Below are 17,139 nucleotides of genomic sequence, written 5' to 3'. Positions count from 1 at the left end.
TGTGGTCCATGCCAAGGACAGTCACTCCAGCAGCACATCTCACCCCATCACTGCAACTGGGCCAGCAGCAGCAGTCAGAACAGCACGGCAAACCAAACAGAAATACAGGGTGCTCAGGTCAGACTATCAGGGCAGAGCAATACACTTTCAGGATGGAGAGGTTCTGTGCTGCAAACTTCCAGGCAGGAATGCCTGTACACACAATAAATGGGGAATTTAGGTGGGTGCTGAGGAACATGGACAGCTGGAGCATGCCTGTTGGGGAATGCCCCAGGCCTGCACATGCTCCACTCCCTGCTCCGTCTTCCATGCGGGCAGGCACAGTGTCCTCACCCTTATCCCACCCATGGGACAACACAGGAAAGGAAGGCTCCACAAGTATGGTTTGGGACCCCTTCCCTCTTGCAGAAGTCACCCAGGGCAGTACAGGGTGCCCTGGGAGGGAGACAGGGCTGGCGCCAGCCCTGTGTCTTGCTAGCAGAGCACTTCCAGCAAATCCAGTTGTGCTTATCCCCCTCCACCTCCCTGCTTATGTCCCACCTGCCCTGTGCTCTGGTCCTGGCTCTCCTCCTGCCTCATCCCTGCCCTCAATCGCTCATTCATTCTGCATGTAAGGAAGGAGACGGCACATTGCCAAAGTAGCTATCTCAAAGGAAATCTATCAAGTTTTATTGAGCTGCCCATTACAGGGCCTGGACTGTTACGGGCAGTCCCTGTGACGAGCATGTGGTGCTAAGGCATGGTGACTGTCCGGCCGGCACTCCTGGCTGCTGTAAAGCGCCTCTTATTCCTCAGACCAGAGAACCTCTCATCCAGCGTCAGGCTGGTCTGCAGGGGAAAGGGAGAGCAAGTCAGTCCCGCGTCTTGTGGCAAAGCATGGCCAAACCTGTAGCGCGGTATTGATTAGAGCCCATCAGTCAGGATGGTGCTTCACAGCCAGTTAGTCAATTACATCACTCAGCACATGGAGACAAGGAGCTTGACAGACTGTGTGAGGCTGGAAAACCTCCAAGCAGAGCCCAGCCCTGAGACACCAGGTGTCCTCAGCAGGAACAGGAGCAAGCAGATGGCATTTGAGCACAAGGCATCAAGTAAAACCAAACTGTCCAGACAAGAAACACCAACAATGAAGAAGGTAGAGCAGGATTCCTGACCTGCCCTGGGGGCTCTTGAACCATACTTCAGTGTAAAACATGGCACCAAGGTCACCAAAGCAAAGAGAGAGCAAAGCCCAGGAGTGCTGCGTGTCTCTGAGGAGTGGGGAGCACCAACAGTGAAATGGTCCCCTCCCGGCCAGGACTGCTTGCAAGCAGCATCTCCCCACTCTGAGCAAGCACATGAATGGGCCAAGAGGGGTGGGAAAATTGGGCTGTCCATAGTTGCTGAAGTCTTCTCAGGTGCCTTCAGTTTTGTTAGCAACCTGACCATCATGGCTAAAGGAATTTCCTCCAGGGTTATGCTAGATAAACCCAATGGGCAGCCCCAAAAACCTGAGCATGACGTTAACAGCTTAGCAGCAGGGCTGCTGCAGGGTTCAAGGTGCCGCCTGTCCCGTCGACAATCCTCTACCTGGTTGGCCATCGCGCGGAAGTTGAATCTCAGCATCACCCCCTTGGGCTGAGGCTTGGTGGCCCGTGGTGGGGGCCTCTGGCTTCGCAGGAATGGGCGCTTGGATCCAGACCTGGGGAAAGCACAGACCTGCAGTCAGGATGCAGCTCGCTTCCTATCATCTGCTAACCAGTAAGGAGTAAAGGAGACACCCACTTGCCCCAGGTCCCATGGCGTGTCTCATGGCAGCCTGGGTGAGTCTAAGGGGTGCCAGGAGAGCTGCTCTCCAGGCAGAGTTCCAGCGCTGGGGAACACATCATGTCAAGGCTATCATGGGGTGTGCTCTGTACCCAGGACATGCCAAGTGCCCTCACTCACCCTTCTTTCTGCCCCTAGCTGGGTGCTGGGCACTGCACATGCACCAGCTCAGTCCAGGGGTGAAGCTGCTGCCTTCCAGCCTCTACATCTTTCTTACACAGCACGTGAGCAGTGTCCTTTCAGTGCACACAGTGTTCACCCTGAGACACCCCAAAACAAGCACAACCAGCCTGCCACCTCCCACATGCTGCCAGCACTTCCATTTCTCCTTACTGTGGATAACAAACGAGCCACATGGTAATTACCATCTCTTTTCAGATACACCAAGAATGAGACATCATTTGCTAACCATGTTGGGTCTGAGCCATTCATTGCACACTCGTTAGAGAAGCGAAGTTCCGATAATGTTAAAGGGATTTGCAACGGCTTTTGTAGGGCTCCCATCCTAACAAATCACATTTACTTACATGCCAGGCTGGCCAGCGTGGGGATTAGCCACAGAAACCGTCAGAACTGCTCCAGGGCTGGGTTTCACTTGCCACCTGCCAAGACAGGGAGATGTATCCAGCTGCGATTCGAGAGTGAAAGAGAACGTCGTGTTTGCAGTGTGTCTTTGTTCACCAATTACCTTCTCATCCTTGGCGGTTTTCCTTCTCCATTAGCATCCACCTGCTGCAAAATACATGTTTTTAAAAATTACTTACAGAATTAGCTCTCAGAAACAATTATTCCTTTTCCAGTACTTCATCTGGTGTATCTGAATAGGTTTTTCCTTGCCTGTTGTCAAGAAATCTGCTAATTTTGGGTTTCCTGCTGGCACAGTGATCTCTATGGGGTAGCTTTACTTTGCCATGTTCGTGCTGCTGTATAAGCTGCAAGCTTTACTTTTATGACCTGCCTGGGTTTTATTTACTGGTTGCCAGAATATTGAGCTGCATTTAAAACTGCTAATACTTTCCTAGGAATATATATTAATTGCAAAGTCATCTATCTCTCCCAGTTACTTTTGGAAGCAGACGCAACTGGGCAAAGGCTTGTCACCATCAGCAGGTTGCAGGAAAAAACATCTCAATACTGACCCCTCTCTGAAAGTTGCCTTTGGAGAACCGCTGCTGCATCATCCGCCTCTGGTGGAAGGCTGGTCCCCTGTTCAGCAGGAAAGGCCTGTTGGTAAAGGAGGAGAAAGAAAAGGACAGAGGTGAATATGATGCTGGGTCTCTCCTAAAGTTGCTGAAATACCTAGCCTAGTGAGATATTAAAAGGCAGTATGAGAATCAAAAGAGGCTGTGTGTTACCAAGTTGAACCCAACAGGTTTTTCTGCCAGCAAAGAACTTCAGAGGAACTTGTTTTTCTGCTCAAATGAAAAAACAGCTTGTGTTTGTTCTGAACTCTGCTCATTAAAAAAAAACCTCACAGAAGAAAATCACAGAAAAAAAATCTGATCAAAAGGGACCTCTGGAGGTCATTCAGTCCCTGCTCTACTCAGAACAGAGAAAGACGGGATTGCAGCAGAGCTTCCTTTTGAGCTCAGAGAACACAAGGACCACAGCCAGACAGACACAGAGTCTGTGCCCGGCGCCTGGCAGCCTGTCTTTGTCACAGCTCCTAGGGAGCAGCATCCGCTCCTGCCGCCCCTCGCTGGGACAGACTCCTTCTCCCTGCCTATCCCTTACAGCTGGACCTGTATCTCCTGCCTTTTATGAAAATAAATGCTATCTCACCCTTCAAAAAATGTCCCCAAATTGACAGAGAAAAAGTTTAATAAAAACCCAAAGGTCACTGGTCACATTGTCTGTGTTTTCTAAAATAAACCAACAGAGGCAATACCTGAATTATTAACTATCAGCATGAGGTTGGTTTATTTTCAGGTGCTTTCCAAACATACCCAGGGGTATTTTTTTCACACCACACGAGCACAGGGCTGTAGCCACTCCCAGCTGGCACAGACGAAGCACAGAGCCCCGGAAGCTGTGCAGGGAATCACTGAAAACCAAAAAAGCCCAGTTACAAAAGATTTTACCTTCTTCCTGGGGCTTGGGTGCTGGCAGCAGCTGCTCGGAATCTCTTGGGGCCTGGGGGTGGCCGACGCTGTCCTTCTAGCTGCCCATTGTTGCTGCTTTTGGCAAAAGCATCGTTCTTGTTGCCCTGAAAGACCAGTGAGAGCTCAGTAGTTGCCACCTGTGCTGCAACCCTGGATGCATGAAGAGGGAGTGAGCACAAGAGGCAGCACAGTGGCAGCTGCTGCTGCCTGGGAAGCCAGTGCATTTATTTGGCATTTTCTTGGCTCCGTCTAGGGGAGCCCAGGCTCCCAGAGGAGGAAATCCAGCCTGCCCCAAAGTGCAGGTGGTGACTGCTGACACTGCAGCAGCTCCCTTGCTGTTCTCTGACACATTCAGTGCCACTTGCAAGTGCTTCAAAGGGGTCTCAGCCCCATGCTGTGTCCTCTGCACTCCCCATATTCTCATTCCCAAGGTTTTTTCCTTTCCAACCTCTACAGTCTCACAACAGAGCTGCCCTGCTCTAGAAGAGCTTTTTTTTTTCTCTCCTTTGATATTTTCTTGATGGGAAACAGATTCCTCACTAAATCCATTAAAAGCTGGTCTCTTCTATGGTCTTTCACATCTATGGCAAGAATGTTTCTACCAAGAGGTGCTGCTGTGGTCTCAACATTTGGACTTAGTATACACTGTTGTCAACAGTCAGTATGTGTGCCTCAGTTCCTGGGCATGAACCTACAAGAACCAGGAAGAATGTTTCACTCTAATGGTACAGAAATACACGCAAAAAAACTTACTCCCTGGAGTGCAAATCTCCCACAAGCCAAGCATTATAGCTTTGCAAGGGTTTCTTTTCAGTCATTGACTCCTTCTTGTTTGGACACGTACATTGCCTGAGCCAAGACCTGAAGCACGAAGCTCATCAGAAGACTCCCTCAGCAGCGTAGATCCTCCTGCAGCCACTTACACAAACTCTCACTGACTCTATCCCATTTGTTTCTGTGGGACAACCACCGTCACTGTTACTACCCACTAACTGAGATGTGTTTCCACATTCTTCCCACTTGGTTTATTTCTGCAAAATGGAAGCTGCTGTAGAATTATGCCTCCTAGCAACCACTTATTACCTTCTGTTAATACCCAGCCACACTCAATATCTGAGTCACCACAGTCTTTATTTTCAGGAATAACCACACTCCATGCACATGCATGCTCTCTTATTTATACCCCAGGGACACAGACATTAAATGTGCCATCAGGTTCAACACTTTTTGGTGGTTTTTTTGAAAGCTTACTGAGCATACATGACCTCCTAATTGAGTGGATTTCCATCAGTACAGAAAAAAACAGCCCCCTCTCACAGAGGAGTATCTACCCACTTGATTTTTACCTTCTAGAGAAGGGCATTTTAATATGAGCAATACTCAGAAGAAAGCTGTAAGAATTACTTGAACATGCACCTTCCTGCCCATCTCCCAAGTCTTAAAAATAACTCAAAACCCAAATGAAAATATTTCCATTTTTTTAAAAGTTCTTTTGAGCAGAGATAAACATTTAAACTCAAAAAAGGGGAAAGCTGACCCACAGCTGTCACGGTATTGGGAATCAGGGTCTCAGGGTGGGGAATAACCACTTGCTAGTGAAAAGCATGTCCCTGATTGAAAGCCACCCAGAGTCAGTAGCAATCTGGACAATGACTTCTCTGGACCTTGGAAAATGCGCTGGGTGGAGGACAAATAATAGTGAATCTTAACATATCTCCTCTAAAATGATAATAGTAAGATGACATGAAATGGAATTTGGTTTTATGCACACATTTTGAAATCTTTTAAGAACACACCTCATGGGTTTGTAAAAAAACCTCATGGGGTTTTCTACTGATTTTCACCGATACAAATTTTTTCACTGATACAAACTTTCTACTGATTTTAGGTGATAAAAATTCTACAGATGTGTTCTGTTTTTGTAAAAAAAAAATCCCACACAAGCTGAGCATTATAGTTTTGCTATGAAAACAGATGAATAGAATTATGCCATAATAAGTCATAAAGCCAACTGGAAAATCGCTCTTTTATTTGTACATGTGTCTGTACTCACCTATGCATACAAATGCTGTGCACAGGCATATAAAAGATGTTACCTGTAAATTTTTAATGTAAATTATTCTTTGGGGTGATCCAGGATCATAAAATCCAGCAGATTTCTAGATGACATTTGGAACAGCTGTACCTTCCTTACCACCTTACCTCCTGAGATGATGCTGGGCGATTTAAAGGGCTCACTCCCTTTAATGGGGCAGCTGCTCTTCTCTGGGGACCAGGCATATTATTCCTGAATTGTCTCCGATTGTATTGTTGTTGTCCAAACCCTCTTCTAAAACGATTAGGTCCTAGAAAATAAACTCTTACTTTAGCATCCTTCAAAACTTGATTTATGATTAGAGTTTTGCAAATGGATTACGAGGTTAACTTAATAAGGTATAGAAGTACTATACTGATGCAAGAATCACATTGTTTATTCCAGAAAATTAAATTAGTCTTGCAGACTATTAAATAATTTATCTTTCCAATGTCTCACTAACATTCTTGTATGTAGAACTGACAAACACACTATTTGATTTGAAAGACTATAGAAAAGCCTTCTACAATACTGGTTCCTAATCAAGGCAGGAGCACTTAACATCAGGAAACCTGTCAATCTGATGTCAGGGCTCCCATTGCTATGAATTATCTATGAAATAGAAAAAGCCTTTTGATACAGGTACACAAGTGACTGGAGCATCCGGAAGCCAACCCCGCAGCAGCCTGGAACAGCTCAGAGTGCCCAATTATAGCATCTGATAAGACTAGACTTTTTTTTTTTAATTTAATTGTTCTGGGTATTTTTTAAGGTTGATATATCCTTATTTACTGCATATATTGAAGGGGGCACCGCTGTTTTACGTAACTGTACACACAGTACACGCACACCAGCAGCCCAGCTTGCATGCAATGTTTTCCCCTAAGCCTGTTCGTGTTTTGGAAGTGTGCTGAAGTGTTGAGTGAGAGGAAAGCGCCCTGTCAGACAGAAGCACAGTGCATTAAAGCCCAATGACTCCACATGATTAACTCCTGTAGTCATAATGAAGTAGACATTTTCCAAGCCGCTATACCCATGAAATGCACACACATACTCAGAGGGGTGTGTAAATCAGGCCTAAAGCAGTGCGTGGTGGAGGGCAGCAGGAGTGCAGTTAAACTCTGGACCACATAGCAGAACCTTCCTGATACAAACCACAGCAGTTAGACTTGTGTATCGATCCTATACCATTGATTCCTACATCACAGCAATTTATAATGACTTGGAGCAATTAGAAATGAAGTGTTCTGAGGCAGCGGTGACGTCGCCATCAGGGCCCTCCACCGCAGTGATTAATGAAGGCTTCAGCCCCAGGGTGTAGCACTGGTCGGCACCAGCATGGGCTGGTTACACTGGAATACAAGGGAAGATGATTTGAGCTGCCTCGGCTCTGAACAGGGCATGCCTGTGGAACAGCACACAGGGGTGCTCTGCTTCCAGCGGCCAGAGGTGCTGGCTGGGAACACACGAAATTGCAACGTTGTTCTCAGGCTCTGCAGGGGCAGTAGTTGGTTTCAGGGCCAACGATGCCCTCTCACTGCAGAAGTGCAGGTGTGTGAATCTTTCTTTTCCAACAAACACTTGAATTTTGGCAATATGTGTCTTTTTGACCAGGAGTGGCCTTGCTATGCTTAACAGCCCTTTCTTCCCTCCTGGATCCATCTCCACGGTTTGTTCTTCCCTTTCTTTTTCCCTTCAACAACCACCCTGTACTTGTATCCCCGCTCTTGCCTATTTGCCAGACTGTGGGCCACCAACACAGCTCTCCTGCACCTCGGAGAGGGCATCTCCTCTGCTGCCAGACAGACTGAGCTCAGCTGCCTTTCCTGGGTGTTTCACTGGGGCAATGGGAGGTACAGATACAAAAGGCAGCCCTGACGAGAAAATCACGCCCCTGCCAGTCAGTTCGTATTAGAGAGCCCGTGCTCAGCGGTGCACTCAGGCACGCCTCAGCCAGCACAAATAACTAATGACGGAGTCATCAGCCCCTGAGGGGCACCCCCTGTACGCCAGCTGGGGACCAAGGCCTGGTCTGTCATGTGCATCCTGAAGTGTGACACACGGGAGGCTCCATCTCTGCAGAAGTCTGGCAGATATTTATTAACAAAAGAACCTATGAATAAAACCCCAAAGCAGCAGGAGCTGGGGGAACCCTCCTCCCCATGTTTGAGTACACGTTTAGAGCCTGGTGCTGAGTGCACCTGGGTTGGCTAAGAGATACCTCTGCCCAGCAAGTCCAGTCTGGAGAGAAGCCCCAGTGTCTGACAGACTGCTTTTTTCTGAGGAGATTTGAAATTCAAATTTGTTGTCATTAAAAACCATCTTTTCTCCACTAGGGAGATGGTTTAAGCCGTATTCCAGAAGGGATAACAGCAATTCACTTGCATGAATTCTCTTGCTGGTTTAATCAGCATAATACCCTTCTCCATCCTGTGTCATTACAGAGCTGGGCTGTTCTGATCGTCACTTTGATAATGGTTATCACGTCTTAGCCCAGAAGGGACTGCATTTCAGCAGGGACCAAAGTGAAATGAGCCCCTGAAGAATTATGGGCTAAATTCCCAGTCGTGCTGAGCTTCCCAAAATTGCTACTGGCATCACTGCCACACAGCATGGTGATTCTCTGCACTTGGCAGGGCTGAATTGAGACTCAAAACCTATAAAACACTAAGACTAGCAGAAATAATTCTACAAATGAACAGAAAAGTTCTCCTTTCTAAGGAATAGCTAACGAAAAATCTTGTTTGATTTATTTGGCTCTGCAGGCTGTAGTTGTTTCAGTGCAGAGGAATATCAAAGCCCAGGCTTTTGACAGAAAAATCAATTTGCAAACGGCAATTATCATCATTCTGTTTTGAACTGGAATGATTCTTAGTAAGGCAATATGTGGTAGAGACCAAGAATATGAGAGTGAGTGGGAGGCAGATTGGAGACAAGCAGGACTACTTCCAGAAACCCCACTGTCCTGATGTGCCACTGACACTCCAAGGGAAGACTGCAAAGACATCACTACAAAATGTCACTAAAATCTTCAATGAAGTGATTTAGTCATAATTTAAAAAAGGAAGCAAAATGTTGATAGAAATGACATTTCATGCAGCAGATCGCTTTGGTTTTGCAGATACAAGCTAGTGGAACCAAACATAGATTAGTGTGTGATCGCTTGGTATTATAAAAAAAACCCCTCATCGTAAAAATAGCATGGTTGGCAAAAATGACAAATTAGCTCCAATAACTGAGCTATCAAAGACAGTTACTGAAGGGGTAATTTAAGTGTGTTCTGGGAAAAAGAGGATTAGGAAGAGGCATAATTAAAATATGCAAAGCCAAAAGGGAATAGAGAATAGATACTAAGTCACTTTGAATTAGTAATTCATGAGAGGTTGGAAGGGAGAGAAATGGATGGATTTATGCTCTGAAAGGGCCCTGATATCAATTGTTGCAGAGAAAAAAGCTATTCACAACCTGAGTAGATCTTATACACACACAGGAATTAGACAGGAGAAGGATTTAAGAGCTGCATTTTGTTACACAAATGTGTTTTCTGTTTTCCAGCTTGGCAGGCCCCCACGGTCCCAAGGTGTTCACCTACCTTGCAAATTCCTCTGCATCCAGGTGCGGAAACGGGGTCGCCCATATCCATACGCTGAATTCCTGTTCTTGACCTGCTGCCTTCGCCTGTCACCCAGGGTGCTGGCATCAGTTTGCTCTTTCCTGTGGCGCTTTATGATGTCATCTAGATCAAAATGGTAAAGGGGAAACCCATGAAAAACCTGCCTTTTCTACTGACAGCGATTCCCAGGTTTGGTGCTTACAATTGTCCACAGTAAACATGGAGCTTGTGGTTCTGTGAGCTCCACTGGCCAGACAATGGAAGATAAAGCTTAGCTTAGAAAGTATAGGATCAATTTACTCAGCTCCTGTGGGCTGGAGATTAGAGTGCAGCACATTATTTTAAAATGTGCTCCCGTACAGCACGTATTCACCATATGCAGGACAGAAATTTCAGACCCATGTCCCACCAAGGGTCCCAATCCTGCAGATTTCCCACAAGGATAGGGGAATATGATTTTGCAGGGGCACTGGGAGCTCGATAGTGGTCAGAGGAGGTCTGATTTGGGAGGCTGCAGGAGCAGTGAGGGAGGAGAACGTGCAGAAGCACCCATGGATGCACCCACACTGTACTGGCTGCTCTAAGGGCTCTCCTGCCATGTATGGGACACATGGAGGGTGTATAGGTAACATAGAAACAGTTGGATGAGGATGTATCAACCACTGAGCAAGAACTCGTTAGATTCTGTGATTCTGCCATTGGCTGGTGAAGCAAACAAGGACAATATCCGAAATACAAAAGGACTATGCAGGGAATGCCTGCTCTCCTCTGCAAAACTTTGGTTCTCCTGTATAGACCTGTCTGCACTGTACTGTGGGAACCAGCCCTCATGCTGCAAGTTTAACACATCAATTCCATTTCAATGGTCACCCCACTGCCAGCAGCAGCAAGATATTTTGGGAACCCTCCACAACTCTCTGCAGGCAGGAGGGAGGGCAACCAACCAGCTTCCTGTGCTGCTGCAGTTCAAGCACTGGCACCTCTCAGACACACAGCTACCTCTCACCTCTGAGTCCCCATCACCACCCCACCGAAAAAGAGGTATAGTATAAAACAGCCTGAGTGCAGCAAAGCAGACCCAGCCTCCCAAGATGCCAATGTCCCAGGACTCCCCTCACCCAAACTTTATGAGGCATCTCTGAAAAGGTACTCTGCTCAGCTCTTCCACCAGCTGTGAGAGGTTTCTTGCTTTCTTCACAAGACACCATCCACACGCAGTTCCCAAGGTGCAGAGCCCGCATGAAACAATCCATTATTCTCCCTGTGATTTAGACACTTTTGGTTTAAAACTCTATTAGTAGCACTGAGAAGATGACACAAAATTTGTCCCATGAACAATTTACCAATGTGCTTCACCAGTTCAGACCCAGCTAAGCATTGCAGGTGCTTCCCCAGGCACCACTGCTCTATCCAGCTGCATCTCCCCCTGAGTGCTGTGTTTTACAACAGAGAGAACACATGGGACACAGAGGAAGGTGATGATCCACTTGTGGTACCCAGAGTGCACCTGAGAGGGTTTTGAAAGCTCACAGTCATCTTGAGAAAGTGTTTTAACTCTTTTAAAAGATGGCACTGGAAGTTGAGGTATCTGGACCATGCACAAACTGCTTTTAGATGCAGAGTACTACAAAGAAACAGCTCAAAGCCCCTTCAGTTCTCAATGAGATGGTTTGAAATCAAGGGCATCTTCTTGCTTCAAGCTGTTAAGCTCCCAGCTTAACAAAGTAGCGAGGAAAGGAGTGTCCAAGTCAGGCCTTTTCCCAGGCAGTGGCTACTCCATCTCCTTAATGAATCACTGGAGTGGAAGCGCAGAAGTACCATTAGCTTTCATGGGTGACTATCACAAACAGCACATTGTACCTCCAGCGCCTGTCATTTGTCATTTTCTATCACGAAACTCCTGTGTCCAAATTAATACAAAATGCAGGGAAAGCAAACGAGCAGATGTAAGGATAGGGGCTGCGTGACTGCTTTTGTGATTTCTCTATCAAGTCTGCCAGGAAGAGAGCACGCTGGGAGAGAGGCTGGGCAATGTTCGTGGTATGAATGCGCTAATGTTCTCAGCTAAGTGTGCCTCTGGGACATGTGCTATTTGGGGCACAGGCTGCTTTGAAGTATGTCGACAACACCCCTACGTGTTCTGCAGACATTCAAGGGTGGGCTAGCTACAGCACGAGGAAGAGCTCGCTGGGAACTGCAAGAGGTGAATGCTCAGGTGCCCAGTCAGTCACCTTTTGGTGTGTGAGTCCATCTTTTGTGCTCATAAATATGATGGGGTTGACAGCACAAGGTAATGCAGTACTAAGTAAGGCTGGAAGGGATCCTGAGAGGTCATTTAAGGTACCCCTAGTACCCTCCAGACAGAATTAGATCAGGGCTACTTCAGAGTAACCACTTTAGTGTCCTGTGACTGCGAACTCAAGTGAGGGCTGATGTATATGAAAGCACAGAAATAAGCACCAACAGAGGTAAAAGTAACAGTTCTTCACCAGGGTTCTTGTTTTCCAGTTCTCTCTTCTGCCCTGAGTAAGGTGCATTCTGGATTGAATACAGAGGTGGACTCCAGGAGGCCTGACCGAGGGAAGCTCTAAGGGAGAGCAAAAGCAAAGGCAGTGTTTCATGTCAGAAAGCAGGAAAAGGCTGTGCAACACCAAGGGAAAAGGCTAAACAAAAAATCAGGGACCTACTCTTGCTGTAGACCCTTATAGCACTGTTAAAATAAGGGTGCATCAGCCAAGGGATCAGTTTGAGGCTGCAATGGAAAATGTCCTGCTATTCCTGACAAGTGTCTCATGGCTGGGAAGAAATGAGCTGGGAAGCTGACCCAGTAATAAAAGGTGCTGGTGGACTTTCCTTCCACAGCAGAGACGTCAACGCTGTAAGCCACCGAGATCTGTCATACAAGAAGCAGAGCACAGGCCTTCAGAGTTAATAACAGGGCGGTTGTTTATGCACAGTTCGCGTATCCAGTGCCAGGGGAATGGCGAGCATCACGAGCAAGCTGCTATAAATAGCCCGCGCACCCGAGGAGAGATGTCTCATATCTTTATTCCAACAGAGAGCTCTTTTATGGGAGCCCTCGCACCCCGCGGCGCTGGACACTCTCTCCTCTGAAGTTACGGGGTGTCGCCAGCAAAGCAGAGACCGGTTTCCAGCCGGGACTCCTTCCACACACACACACACCCGCACACCCCCGCCATTTCCGCGTCTTTCCCTGCCCGCTCCCCTTCCAGCGCAGCCGGGTGCAGGCGTACAGCGCCCAGCAGCACCGCGGCCGCGCCGCGCTCCGCCGCCCGGCTCCACCTACGCCGCCACGACACACAGAGGCACAAACCAAGCCCCGGGCCTAGCCGGCAGCACGGAGCCCAGCGCCGGTAACGGCTCCAGGGGAGCACGGAGCCTTGGGGCGGGTCGGGCCGGCCGCCCTCCCGGAGCGTCCTCGGTCCTGCCCCGCCTCCCCCCGGCCGGGCAGAGACCCTTGCTCGCCCCGCCGGACCTACCCAGGGACATGTCAATCTCCTCGGCTCCCGGCTGCGGCCCCGCCGCGGGGTCCGACTCCGGCTGCGGCTCATCCACCTCCATGGGCCCCGAGCGTTAACCGCCGCCGCCCCGCGCCGCCCAGTGCGCCTGCCCGGAATGTGCCGGCACCCGCGGCCGCCGCGCCACCGGCACGCCGCCCCGGCACCCACCCCGGCCGGCCCTGCCCCGGCACCCGCCCACCGCACCCCGCCCTCTGTGGACAGAGACCCCCTCTCCCCGCAAGCTGACGGTCCACCGGCCACCGCCTCCCCAAGCATCCCCCTAGCTTGCTTCTAGGCCTCCCCTCCAGCCCCAGCGCTCTCCGGCCGGCTCTACCCTCTGCGCACCGGGGCACTCTCCCTTTGCCCAGCCCTGCTCTGGCACCCTGCCCTCTGCGCCCCGGGACTCACCCCTCAGCCTCCCTGTTTCTTCGCCGGATCCTTCCCATCAGCAGTTCTCTCCTAGGTACCGTTCCCCAGCCTCTGTGCTAACACTCTTCCTATTCTTATTCCTGCCCCGAATTCCTCTCATCTGAGGTTTATGCCAGGAGCAGATATACCTGAAAAACCCATCAGGCATTTCTGTGCGGTGTAAAAGGAGTGACTTTCCCTCATTTTGAAGTCTAGAAGAACAAGGTAACTAGGAACAGAGCCACTCGTGGCTTGTATTCAGTCATGAAGTCTGTTTGTGAGCATTTTGGGAAGGAACCATCCGTTTGGGATTGCGCTCTCAGCACCCCCACCCCCCGAAGTCAGATCCTTCAGTGGATCCTTCAGTCTGTGAGTCACATTAGTTGTGCCCTGGTGTTATTCTACAGTTTGAATACAAAAGGTGAGGTAAACCATCTAATTTTAAAGTAAGATGAAAAAACCCCAACAAAATTAAAAAAAAAAACCAAAACACCCAAAACCATAAAAAAACCAAACAAAACCCAATCAAATGGAAGAGCTGGGAGAACAATCACTTCTCTTCCAAGGGGCTATTGTGCAGTAGATAAATAGCATGGGGGGGGGCGGGGGGTGTGTGTCCTAAAGTTTTTATAGAATAAATGCTCTGAAATAATCTTCCATACCACATCCATAATAAAGGTCACGTAAATCTCAGAACAAAGTCTGCATGTTCTGAGCTTTCAAGACAGGTTCTTATGTTTTCAAGAGTTTCTTTTTCCCACTTTGCACTTCAAATGAGAGAGAAATTTCTATGTGCAAATAAATCAGGGCAAAGATTGCCTCCTGGTATGTGTATAGCTCTTTGCAAGATCAAGTGCTTCTGAAAGTGTGGGTTTAGGAACTGTTCTTTCATGAACATGTTTAGAGAACAACAAATAACCTTAGCTGCCCTTTGCAATGGCACTGCAGGATGATCCTTAAAGCATTTTAATGTTAAATGTTAGGAACTGAAGTCATTACAACCTGTTAGCAATTTTCTGTGATATGCAGGGTTGCTGCTGCTCTTTGGGGAGCTCTGGCTCTAATGTCCCCCTGGTCCAAGATGTTACCATCAAAGAACATCATTAGAATTCCTCAGGAATTGAGTCAGGGCAGCCAGGGATGCTGTGGCTTCTGGGAAAGGGGTGGAAGTAACCATATAAGCCAAGCCTTTAGCAATGGACAGGGAGGTCTGTAGCTGTGTCATTTTCTAGCGCAAGTGAGGGTGTTGGAGGTATTTACAAACGACAGATTTTTTTATTGCACTACAGCATAGCTTTTGCAGAAATTCAACTTCACCAGGTGAGAGGTTTAATTATCTCTTTTGCTCTAAGTGCATAGCTTTGAAAGCAATGATAAAACCTTTCCTAGCTGATGCTCTGTTATCTCTCAAGTGCCAGTCTGTGACCTCTTAACATATTGGCAAGTGTCCCATTTACTTAGCATGTCTAAGCACTGCCATTAACTCATTTCTGAGTAATTTATCACATTAACAGTGTAGGTGACACATGCTGGAGTTGGTGAAAAGGTCTTAAGAGCCAGAACCTCCTCTAAAGAGCAGTCCCCCTGCACTGGAGACGACTGCAAATGTCTGGCTGACAGACTTGATGCTACATCCAAAGAAAGGAATGTCAGTAATGTGACTTTCTAAAGGTTAAAGTGGGAATGTAAAAAATATATATAATTTTTTGTTGTTGTGCTTTCCTCTAGAACTGGTTTGCATTGACTGCAATGGTACTGTGGCAATGAGGTGAGCCATCAAGCTAAGCCCTCAAAGAAAACTGGGGCACCTCTGCTGAAGATGCCAGGTATTCCTTCCCTGGAGGACATACACATAATGAACCTTCTCACAAAGAGCCAGTGTTATTTTGGAGCACTAAACCTTTTGATTTATCAGGTGCTCTTCTTGTCACATAATCAAACCCCAAGGAACCCTAGAAGGCTTTTTGCTAAAAACAAATAAAAATAGAACTCAGTGGGAGAAGGGAACACATGCCAGCATTCAGTCACTTGCATTATCTGAAAGGTTTTCTCAGGCTCTTAGTAGATTTAGTGGATCTTCTGCATGTTAAGTAACTTGTGGTGAGTTGGTATTGTAATAAATCTTACATTGTGATATAAAAGTATGTATCTTAAAAGGAATGCTGACCACTTTGTCTGCTGTTCCCAGGGTTACATCATATCACAGTTATTTAATACAAAATTGCAAAAAATGTGACTGTTCCCTTGGACCGAAATGGACCCAAAACTATATGATGCAACTGCAAATGAACGTTTTTTTTTTCCTTGAGAAGGAAGCCTGAGCTTACTGTAGGCTGTAGGAATACTTGTCAAGGAAATGCTTCGATCTGCAAGCATACATCTGTATCCGTGAGCGTGGACTCACCCTGCCCTGTGTCAGAATTGCTCACAGCACAAAAAATTGCTCAATCTCGCTGGGCCAAAAATCTGATCGCTTTTGTGACGTTTTGCATTCTTCCCACAAGGTGGGGGTGTTTAGGCCTTTTAATTGGTAAGAACTACTGGAGCATAATTCTCAGCTCTAAATAAGGAACACTGGCAACAGCACAGCCTTGTTAGCATGCTTCCAAATCAGCACACCACCGCTTAAGCTTTATTGTTAGATGCTGAACATGGCCTTTTAATTATGTGTTGCTACTTGAAAATCATCTTAAGAAGATGGAAGACAATAAAAGTGTTCTTTAGGCATGATGAGAAAACTCCAGATTATGGCAATATTTCTCTACATTAACCATTCCCAGAATGTGAGCTACACTGAAGACTAGAGTGCTTCAGTTTTTATGACAAAGTTCTGACTGGATGCAATAAAGTGGCTGAGGTGCTTGTACCACTGAATTCTGCCCAGTGAAAAACAACTCTTCACTGACAGGTCAACATCTTCTTGTTAATGACAAATTCTATTATTTGCTTCTTACATATTTGGTAGATGCAGCCTGTATGCTGTAAGACTGAATGATATTTGAAGAAAGCTTGTTTTCTTGGGGTTTTTTTTCTGTCTTTCTCTGTATTTGTATTAAAATCAAGATCTCAGCCTGCTAAATTTGAAACTACTCTTATAATACTCATTTAGCTACACCTCTGGACTATGTAGAATGTCCTTAAAGTCATCCCATGAAAACGCACATCTAGGTCTGAAGATCTGCAGGATGATTGATGTTAAATCATCAATGATTAAATGATCAGCACAACTGATCATCCTGTGTACAGTTATCTGGGACAAGGTGACAACTACTGAAGTTACTGCTTATCTTACACATCTTTTGTGAATCAGAGATATGGCTTGTGAAATGCATGGCATGCTTGATAAAAGATAATTGCAACTGCAAGAGCTTGGGCTCAGAGGCACAGAGCAGGATGACAGGGAAGTTTGTATCTTCAGCGCAGTCTGTAACCAGCCTAGTGACATCCCAGTAAACTGAGATACACAGGTACACCATGCTGCTTGGCTTGTGATTGCAGTGTAGGAGTAGTTTTTTTCATGTTGCTTCACAAGGTCTCTCTATAATAAAGTAAGCCTTCACTGAAAGGGCTATGTTTCTAATTTTACCAAACTAGCAAGGCAAGTATGCTACTGTA

At 47.0% G+C, this 17,139-nt stretch overlaps 1 protein-coding gene across 1 annotated transcript; it reads right to left on the bottom strand.

The window, feature by feature from the left end:
* Window positions 1-639: 639 nt before the first annotated feature.
* LOC311195742 (UAP56-interacting factor-like) lies at window positions 640-13,225 on the bottom strand. Its single transcript, XM_084269169.1, has 9 exons — window positions 13,096-13,225; window positions 9,575-9,718; window positions 6,111-6,253; window positions 3,888-4,012; window positions 2,946-3,030; window positions 2,495-2,538; window positions 2,334-2,408; window positions 1,570-1,681; window positions 640-828 (listed from the first exon to the last, which is right to left on the bottom strand). Exons 1-9 carry the CDS (start codon window positions 13,175-13,177, stop codon window positions 733-735), a joined length of 906 nt encoding a protein of 301 aa, XP_084125295.1. The 5' UTR covers window positions 13,178-13,225; the 3' UTR covers window positions 640-732.
* Window positions 13,226-17,139: the final 3,914 nt, after the last annotated feature.

This window comes from Gallinula chloropus (assembly GCF_964237585.1).
Source record: "Gallinula chloropus genome assembly, chromosome: 11".
NCBI classification, from domain to species: Eukaryota; Metazoa; Chordata; class Aves; order Gruiformes; family Rallidae; genus Gallinula; species Gallinula chloropus.
The sequence above is the reverse complement of the archived record's forward strand: the minus strand, read 5'-3'. Positions and strand labels throughout refer to the sequence as shown.